Source organism: Gymnoscopelus microlampas, assembly GCF_963454915.1.
Source record: "Gymnoscopelus microlampas genome assembly, chromosome: 3".
In the NCBI taxonomy this organism is placed as follows: domain Eukaryota; kingdom Metazoa; phylum Chordata; class Actinopteri; order Myctophiformes; family Myctophidae; genus Gymnoscopelus; species Gymnoscopelus microlampas.
The window spans coordinates 50,775,323-50,785,702 of NC_139940.1; the positions used below are offsets into that span (position 1 = coordinate 50,775,323).

The following is a 10,380-nucleotide window of genomic DNA, read 5'->3' on the forward strand; positions in this document are numbered from 1 at the left end:
GAACACTACACCGAGATCTTCTGCTTCCTTGTGGTTATTTGCCTGCACCTGAGAAATGTCCTCCCAAGAAACAGCTACTCAAACCAAAACCTCTCCCAAATGCAGACAATCATATCGATACGGACGATCTATCAGATGATGAAATCATTCCATCCCACTGGTACACTGGATCTTCCAACTCTGAACTTTCTAGATTCACAACAGTAATTGATATTCCAAACCCTTCTGCTATGGATCCAACACCCATGGAGACCACACAGAACGCATCCTCTGATGTAGTAGCAGAGGATCGGAACCTATCTAACTTACCTGATGTCACCGACCCTGAAAGTTCATACTTACCTGACGACCCTGAAAATTCATACTTACCTGATAACGCTGACAGCCCTGAAGGTTTAAACTTACCTGGAAGTGCAGAACCCAGTTCTGAACCGGCTGATGAACCCATGGATGTAACCGATTCCCCCAATTTACCACTTACCTCGGATTCCTCCGGCTCAGAAAATAGTGACGACCCTGCTCCAGTAAGGCGTTCAACTAGGACCCGGAGACCACCAGACCGATTTGGGTATTCAAAACCTGGGCAACCAGTATTAGATGCAGTTCAATCATTGTTTCATGGTTTAACTACTGCATTTACGTATGCCCTGGCAGGCCCAGGTGTCCCTCATTGTACCATGCCAAAGTAACCAATCGATCAAAACCAGTTGACACCAAACCAGTTACATGTCACGGGACGTACATGAGAACAGGGGGGGGGGAGTGTAACCCAGGTAACTAACCAAGGTGACCAGGTGACAGGTAACCATGGTAACCAGGCAATCATTCAATCAGCAGGAAAAGTATAAATGTCTGGCTACCATGGTGTCATTTCCTGCCACTCCCTCCACTCCCTCCTCAGTGTTTGCTGGCAGCATGGTGTGTCTGCTGCTGCTGTGTACTCTTATACTCCTATGCTTCATACTCAACGGTGAGTTAAAGTTGGTTCAGTGTCAATGGTTTGGTTGTTTGGTCATGGTACAATGTGTGGTAAATGTCTGCCATTTGAACTACATCTGCCTTGGAATTCTCATGATAAACATGCTAGTGAGCTAGCAGCTACAAAAATGGCAGATCGACAAGGCTGAACTTGCCTTGTCTTATATTTATATTCATTTTGAGTTTAATTGACTTTATTTTGAGTTAATGATGAAGTGTTTTATGACTTCATGTTTTGAGTATCATTTTTGTATTTTATTTTCTATGAGAATGTATTATTTAATGAATCATGAATAATGACACAATTTTTTATTTAATGAAAAGTCATAAAATAATAATTTGTTGGAACTTGACATTGTTGTACAACTAGATGACTGATTACTTTATTTCACCTGGCCTTTTAGGTCAGGTTTTTGTGATTCGGCTGGATTCGATCCGATGTTGATGGCGAGCCTCCCACACTGACCCAACCGGACCCGGCCTCTGGGGCCTAACTCCCTACCTCCACTCTGTGTGGTAGGGGCAAAAGGACAGGCTCCATTCCCCTTGAATTCCCCCCTGAAAGATCCACTGACACGTAAAACTTTAAAGGGCCCCCATTTTTTTTTTCTTTATAAATGAAATGAACTGTTTGTTCTGAACTATTATTTTGTTCTAATACAATCTTTAAGTTGAACCTTTGTGTCTGTTTCTAAATTCCTTGGGTTTTACACACATTGAGCTCACCACCGAACCTAGTATCCATATCTACTATCTAACAGCCGTTATCTTTGCGCAACTGGCTACAGTTACTTTACACCACTGGATCAGCGTGAGGCCTCCGTAGAGGTCCACGTTTCTGATGTGGTCCGCCCATGTGACATCAAGTGCAATTCGTGGCTTAGACGCCGTCCAGGGCCTTCACCTGCTGTACGAGGCCGAGACATGGACCCTCAGGGTTAGGGTTAGGGTACTGATTCCACTGTATCAATGAACAGGTCATCTCTTCACCCATTTAGACCTGCATGAGGCCGATTCTCAAAACGCCTTCTAAATCCTGACCTTTTTTTTCTGAAAAACCTCAAAGATGTATAAAGAAATTACAAAAAATGTTTGCTGCTATATACTGTACATACAGGAACCCCAAAAGGGGTTCCCGTCCTGAAAGGTACAGTTACAAATAGGGGTTCCCGCCCAAAATGGGTTAAGGTCATCTCCCATGTAAGAATTCCTGTTCTGTCGAAGCAGTCCAGGCACCAAGATATTTGAAGCCCTCGACTACCTCGAGTGCAGTGGCAATGGTTTTGTCCTCTGTGTTAATTGTCAATACTTTAGTTTTCTTGGCATTGAGCTTGAGGCCGATCTTCCCACACTCCGTTTCTACTGCCAGCAGTAGTAGACAACACTATACACTCAAATTACATCGTCCACTTGACAACACTATGATTAACAATTACAGTCACAGAAATGACTGGGATTATGTTTTAGCCATACGAAATAATAAAGCTGTTACGGCCTTTACACACCGGAGGGGTGACGAATAAACGATACAAAAATGTGCCAGTGAATATTTCCCGTGTGTGTGTGTGTGTGTGTGTGTGTGTGTGTGTGTGTGTGTGTGTGTGTGTGTGTGTGTGTGTGTGTGTGTGTGTGTGTGTGTGTGTGTGTGTGTGTGTGTGTGTGTGTGTGTGTGTGTGTGATGTATGTGTCTTTTTTCCTCTGTGTTGTATCTGGTTTGACCATAATGTAACCTTCTTCTGATCAGTGTCTAGATCTATTACGTATGCGCTTCTTGTGCAGATCCAAATAAAGTAGTGTGTGTGTGTGTGTGTGTGTGTGTGTGTGTGTGTGTGTGTGTGTGTGTGCGTTTGTGCGTTTGTGCGTAGGTTACACAGTGTCGTCAGTCATTGTAGGGGACTGGAGGAGGCTGTACGTGGCCGGAGCTCCCAGGTTCAAACACAAAGGCAAAGTCATCCTGTTTGAGCTCAGCAATGACGGGGACGTCGACATCCACCAGGCTCTCAACGGAGAACAGGTAGCTAATACCCTAACCCTAACCCTAACCCTTAATTATGTTATTATTGATGCTACAATGTTGAGGAACCAAAAAAAGAATTGCACTCTGGTGCACTCATATTTAAGATGTAACAACATCAGAACATTTTCAGTGGAGTTTTCTATTCCACTAGTCCAGGGGTCTGCAACCTTTAAAGTCAAAAGAGCCATTTTGGACCAAAAAATGAATACAAAATCTGTCTGGAGCCGCAAACCTATTTGACAGAAATGTTGAAACTTATTATTTATTCTACACATCTTTACAGTATTGGAGCACATAAGAATCTATGTCTCATATTACAGCAACGATAAATACAATTTTAAATGTGAAAAACAAAAAGAAAAAACATTGTTAATTTCCGTATAATGTTGCACAAGGGAAGGGCTAAAGAGCCACATGTGGCTCCAGAGCCGCAGGTTGCAGACCCCTGCACTAGTCAATCGCTAGGTGATTAGACAGACAGACAGACAGACATACCTGTATTTATCCCGCAGGAGCAATTCAGTTGTAGTCTAATTTGTCCTTTTTTACATCTTAGCGTTGTACACTATTCTGGGCATGTCATAAAAGGCGATTTGAGTTTTTGGATTATCTGTGTGATTGTGAATCAGGGCGTAGCTAAAAAGAAAAACAAAAAAGCATTTGTGCTCAGCGAACCTCCCCTGGATAAATAAAGCCACAGTGAGCATTTGCCAAAAATAGGTGAGCATTTTGTGAAAGTAGGCAATCTACAACCTCACAACATGTCACTTTGCGAAGCGTTGTGAGCTTGTAGATCGGCTATTTTGGGGCGAGGAGATTTGGTGTAGGCTTAGAGGGAAAAAGAAGGGGACCATGTATAGACCACTCGGGCACCCCTCAACAAAGTATATAGGGTTTGAGAGGGGTGAAGATGTGTGCAATGAAAAGTAGGAGTAGTCATTCCCACTGGAGATCAAATGTTTTAGATTCTACATTTACATTTGATCATCTAGAGATTTAGAGATTTGTGTTTTCATCAAGGACACGTTGGCTGATGCGGGAATCAAACCTGTGACCTTGCCGCTACAGTGCGGTCTGCTTAACCAACCACTATGTTATATTTTCATTCCATTCTGTTCAGTGGAAAAATGAGTGAAAAACAGAACTGTATTGAAAAAATAAATCGAGGCTGCCACCTATGGGCAGTGAAGTGAAACGACACCTGTATTCATTTATGATCTGTGGGTGGTGGAAGTACTACTGAAATTACAGTATGTAAATGTAGATCTTTTACAGTGCTGATCTCTGACACCTGTACCTGGCAGGGTCCTGGGTCAAAAGTCACCGTCCATTTCTCTCACCGACACTTTGTTGCCTAAGCAAGGGCAAGTCATGGTATGGACAACCATGTTTTTTGTACTACGGTGTAGGCTACTGTATTTGGGGTAATTGTGTGTACTGTACCTTATGCCTACATACTGGGGTTGTGTTTTGCGCGGGATACTGTGTACGCTGTAACCTTGTGTTGCTGTTTGCCAGGATAGGCGTACATAGCTATTGTAACATTGTTCATTATTGAATGCGCTTCTTTTGTATTGCTGTATCCGACAGTACTTTCCTCACTCTCTATCTGTAACTGCTGTGCTGCCTCTTGGCGACCTGCGGGATCAATAATCTATCTAATCTCCTATAAACTCTCTCTCTCTCTCTGTCTTTCTCTCTTTCTCTCTCTGTCTGTCTCTCTCTCTGTCTGCCCCCCCCTCTCTGTGTATTGTACAGATAGGGTCATACTATGGCAGTGAGTTGTGTGGGTTGGACATAGATCAGGATGGCATCACTGACGTCCTGCTGGTGGCAGCTCCCATGTACCTGGGCTCTGGCAACAAAGAAGCTGGCAAAGTTTACATCTACACACTGAGTGGGGTAAGAACAGGTCTTATCTCCATATTTCACCCTTTTATTTTTATTTTTGGCTATTTATTTTTTCTTGCAGATTACTGCCCTACTTCGTCGTACAAGAGAGTCACAAAAGGAGTGAAAAAAGCCGATCTACAAGTTCACAAGTTTGAACTTGTAGATCTGCTGTTTTCACTGTTTTTAGTAATAATACAAAAAATAATGTATTTTTACATACAAGGTTTCCGCCCGACAGCGACAATATCTATACATTGAGCGGCGTAAGAACATCCACACACCAATGTTTATTCTAACGATCAGTCAAATTGAAACCGTTTTTGATAAACTCGTAGTGCACTTCAGCACTTCACTTGTGTTCCGGCAGAACCATCATAGTATACTTTAAGTTCATATTTATTGCTATCACAGTGATGACATTTTTCAAGCTTTTAAAAAGAAATACCACAACATGTTTTATTCTTATTCAAATTGTAGTGCTTTGCCAATGATGTTGAGGCCCATTTGCAATGATTATTTATTATAAAAAGTATAAATAATCAATAAAATAATCGATATAAATAAATAGCAAAAATTGCCTACAAATTGCAATGCGACGTGTTGTGAGCTTGTAGGTCGGCTCTTTTCACTATTGTCACTCTGTTCGCTATTTTTGCGTACACCTGCATATAAAATAGGGCTTAATCGACTTAGTAGATGATAGAAATGTGTATTAGATTTTTTTGTGTCGATTCATTAATAAAAAATATATCTAAAAATAAAAGTACTTCTCGATTATTTGATGAATTGAAAAAGTAAGAGAAGATCATTGATAGTTTCAGAGCTAGTTTAATGGTTCTAACCCTGTCCATAGGACGGCTCTTTTGAGGAGGACCATTCCTGGTTCCTCAAAGAACTTTGACAAGAAAAGATTCTCTAGAACCATAATGAGGAACATGAAGAACCGTTCACTAAATGAAACGGTTCTTTAGTAGGTGATGGTTCTTCGTGTTGCTACTATAATAGCCTTTTAAATTAAAAAACGATTATTGTTCTGCCTCTAGGAGGAGGTGTTTGTGTCTAACGGTACTCTGAACGCGGAGGATAAGTCTCAGGATGCGAGGTTCGGCTACGCGCTGGCGCCCGTCCCCGACCTCAACCACGACGGATACACTGACCTGCTGGTGGGCGCGCCCCTGGAGGACGACCACAGGGGGGCGCTCTATGTGTATCACGGAGACGGTATCCACATCAATCACAACTACAAGCAGGTATGCTGTCTGTCTGTCTGTCTGTCTGTCTGTGTTGTTTTTGTCTTCAGAATCAAGACAGAATCAAGCCCTGAAGTTCAGGGCAGGGGGAGTAAGGGGACGAGAGAGAGAGAGATATACTGTAAATGATATGGACATAGTTAAGGTGCAATAATAATACAAATCAGCGCGTTGTACATGGGATTCAGGTGCGGTGTGTCAGTGTGTGTCAGTGCGTGACTGCATAGTCCACATAAGGTACCTTTCAATGGTATAATCTACAGTTAATAATAATAATGCATTTTATTTATGAAGCACTTTACATTCTTGCGAATCTCAGAGTGCTACAGGGTTTAAAAGCATGGCATAAAAACAGCATAGGCAACCAAACAGTTACATGGGACCCAACTAGGCTAAACTAAAGGGGCAAATTAAAACTAGGTAAAAAAAAAACAGGGCAAAGACAAAAAAAAAAGGCCAAACACACACCAGGCCGTGTGTGTTTAACGTTTTGTTAAAAAAGTCCAGTAGTTGTTAGTCCAGTTAGGTCCAAGAGGAAGAGCAAAAAGTCCAAGTCCAGCCTTCAGCAGTCTAATGGTGAACAAGGCATGATCACCGCCTGCGGTGTGTCTGTCATGTCTGTCTGGCGGTTGTATGTCATACTGTATGTATGTCATGTTTTATTATACAAAGTCTTCAAATTGAGCCGTCAGTCCCCCCTCTCCTTTTCTGTCTGCCTCTCACTCTCCATGTTAATTGTGTGTGTGTGTGTGTGTGTGTGTGTGTGTGTGTGTGTGTGTGTGTGTGTGTGTGTGTGTGTGTGTGTGTGCGTGTGTGCGTGTGTGCGTGCGTGCGTGCGTGCGTGCGTGCGTGCGTGCGTGCGTGCGTGTCTCTGCAGCGCATCGCGGGGTCGTCTCTCTCCCCGTCTCTGCGGTACTTCGGTCGCAGTGTGAGCGCCAGACTGGACCTGGATGGAGACGAGCTGTTGGACGTGGCGGTGGGGGCTCAGGGCAACGCTGTGCTGCTCAGGTGAGTGGGGATAGAACCACCGTCTAGCAGCCAGTTGAGAAACCATGAGACCCATCGGTCAGGAGCCCTATCTCCTGTTTCCGTCGCGCGAGGCAGCTTGATGTACAAGTACACCTCCTGGACATGATGCTAGTATGTCGCAGTGACTTAGCCCTAATCCAGCAGGGAGGCACTGGGTACCATTTTTATTGTCATTGGTATGACTCGGCCAGGGGATTGAGCCCCGACCTCCCTGCAGTCTCACAGTGGATACTAACTAACTACAAGGCCACTGAGCTGGTAAAAAGGATCATCACTCTGTAAAATGTTACCCTCTGTAACTTTCCTGTCTCCTGCGCAACTGCTGAAAATCTTACCTGAGCTTTTTAGCACCTGCCTGCTTGCTCCTGGGGAGAAATTTAATTTTGACCTTTAGGCAGTCCCAATTGTCAATCAGTCGTGTAAAACCAACACAGGATCTAAATGTCTCAATAGAAGAGCAGGCAGACCAAATGTATTATATTAACATACAGATTGGACCAAATAACACTGTAATGACACAACAAAAGTTACATACAGCTTTAACTCATGGCAATAAGGAACCTTATGCCACAGAGGTGTTGTGAAGTGGAGTGCAGTGTGACATCTAATGACTGAACGTTGTCTATCCTCCCTCCATGTCCCCATTGTCCCCTGCAGCTCTCGCAGCATCGTCCAGATCAACGTCAGTCTGTCCTTCCAGCCTCACTCCATCAACGTCATCCAGAAGACATGTCTGCGAGGGGTCAGGGACTCCGCGTGTCTCAACGCCACCGCCTGCTTCATGTCCGTCTCTCGCTCCCCTAGTCCTAACAGCATTAGCTTTGGTATGACATCAACCACATCAACCACATTTTGTGCATGTCGTTATAAGCAAAAAAAATCAAAAGTTATACACAGAAATTCAAAAATAATTAGAAATCTACCAGCCCCACCATGCATCGGGATGCAATGCGTTTTGACTTGAGAGTGTGGAGGTCCGCAATTTTTCCTTTGCATTGTACGACAATGTATTTATACGGCTCAAAAGCGAATGGCTGATTTCGTCGTCTGCTTTCCAGTTCAGGTTAAAAACTAGAGCAAGTTAAAAACATGGCAGGCTAGTAAGCAACACAGCTGCAGCTAATCAAATTAATAATAGGTTAGATGTGTTAGATTTAGACGTGCCAATGTTCAAGCAAAGACAGTAGTTCAGTCAGTATTCAGTCAGTATTGACACCCCTAAATCTAACACACCAATCTCTGTGCATAACTGTAGTCCTGGGTTTCTAGAAGGTTGGCATACCCGTTTCCTGTTTCGGTTCATTTTCCCATAGCTTTGTTTGTTTTGGCTCAGCAGCAGGTTTGGACTGGGAAACACATACGACACCTTCACATGTGTTTCCAGTTAAAATCTGCTGCTGAGACAATCAATAGATAGATAGATAGATACCTATTTTGATCACGCAATAAAGGTACCAGCACAGCAGTAAAGGTTACAGATACAGGGCATAGAAGCACAATAGGCACAGAAGAATAACATCACAATAAAGATGGATGTTACAAAAGTCACACAATGCCGTAATGCTACTAAGTCACATTAAGAGAGGTGATGTGTCTGTGTTAGATATTGTGTTACATTTGCAATGAATCTCTGATACCATAATACCAATAATACTAACTAATACTGATACTGTATCATCAGAGTTACATGTACTCTTGTCTCTCTCTGCTTAGAGCTGTGGATAGCGGCCATGTTGGATGACAGGAAGTTCTCCACGCGGGCGTTGTTTGACGACAGCTCCCAGAGACACACCCAGCTGGGGGTCAGAGTTCAAACCGGAGAAACGGTCTGCTACAACCTGCCGTTCCACGTTTACGTAAGCATCTCAGCTTTACCTGAATCTTTACAATACACACAAACACACACCATCACAAAACGCTTGTAGATCTGCTAATTTTGTTAATTGTCATACAACAAAGTTTATAAGGCTGAAGTGGTTAAGAAAATGCTTGATTTGTTTTTTCAAGAAATTGAATCCTGTGTGTGTGTATAACCCATCAAGACCTGGAACGCATCAGTATCACTTTAGATTTCTTTGGCTATTCAAAAATAGCAGATATACAAGCTCATGAGCTTGTAGATCTGCTATTTTTGAAAAATATTGAAAAACTGCTATTTTTGAAAAATATTCCAAAAACTGTTAGGATTTAGATTTTTTTTAAGAATCGCCTCAGGTCTTAATGGGATAAAGTATGTCTCACGTGATGCCATGACATCATGTGTCCCCCTGTCTCTCATAGGACACAGCAGACTACATCCGTCCCATCAGCTTCTCTCTGCGTTTTAAGATTAACGACACAGAAGAGAGTGGTCCCGTGCTGGATGAGGGCTGGCCAACCCTGGTCAAGAAATCTGTGAGTGTTTATAGAGCCACACTGACCCCTGCTGGGTTGACGTTCAAATTCCACCAAAGGCCGTCTCTCCTACACAGTTTCCCTCTTAGCTGTCCTGCTGTCTGTCTCTCCAACACTGTCTCCCTCTCAGCTGTCCTACTGTCTGTCTCTCCCACACTGTCTCCCTCTCAGCTGTCCTACTGTCTGTCTCTCCCACACTGTCTCCCTCTCAGCTGCCTTACTGTCTGTCTCTCCCACACTGTCTCCCTCTCAGCTGTCCTACTGTCTGTCTCTCCTACGCTGTCTCCCTCTCAGCTGTCCTACTGTCTGTCTCTCCTAAGCTGTCTCCCTCTCAGCTGTCCTACTGTCTGTCTCTCCTACACTGTCTCCCTCTCACCTGTCCTACTGTCTGTCTCTCCTACACTGTCTCCCTCTCACCTGTCCTACAGTCTGTCTCTCCAACACTGTCTGTCTCTCAGCTGTCCTACTGTCTGTCTCTCCCACACTGTCTCCCTCTCAGCTGTCCTACTCTCTGTCTCTCCTACACTTTCTCCCTCTCAGCTGTCCTGCTGTCTGTCTCTCCCACACTGTCTCCCTCTCAGCTGCCTTACTGTCTGTCTCTCCTACACTGTCTCACTCTCAGCTGTCCTACTGTCTGTCTCTCCTACACTGTCTCCCTCTCAGCTGTCCTACTCTCTGTCTCTCCTACACTTTCTCCCTCTCAGCTGTCCTGCTGTCTGTCTCTCCCACACTGTCTCCCTCTCAGCTGCCTTACTGTCTGTCTCTCCTACACTGTCTCACTCTCAGCTGTCCTACTGTCTGTCTCTCCTACACTGTCTC

General features: G+C 43.8%; 1 protein-coding gene across 1 annotated transcript in view; it reads left to right on the top strand.

Moving 5' to 3' along the window:
* Positions 1-861: 861 nt before the first annotated feature.
* The window catches only part of LOC311041900 (integrin alpha-10-like), a gene marked incomplete at its 5' end in the record, with an annotated part of 21,237 nt that continues 11,718 nt past the window's right edge, over positions 862-10,380 (top strand). The window contains 8 exons of the mRNA XM_084052382.1: positions 862-970; positions 2,844-2,992; positions 4,754-4,897; positions 5,932-6,138; positions 7,016-7,146; positions 7,825-7,991; positions 8,881-9,023; positions 9,448-9,561. Of these exons, the coding sequence (XP_083908508.1) occupies positions 862-970; positions 2,844-2,992; positions 4,754-4,897; positions 5,932-6,138; positions 7,016-7,146; positions 7,825-7,991; positions 8,881-9,023; positions 9,448-9,561 (1,164 nt within the window). The remainder of the gene's footprint in view (positions 971-2,843; positions 2,993-4,753; positions 4,898-5,931; positions 6,139-7,015; positions 7,147-7,824; positions 7,992-8,880; positions 9,024-9,447; positions 9,562-10,380) is intronic.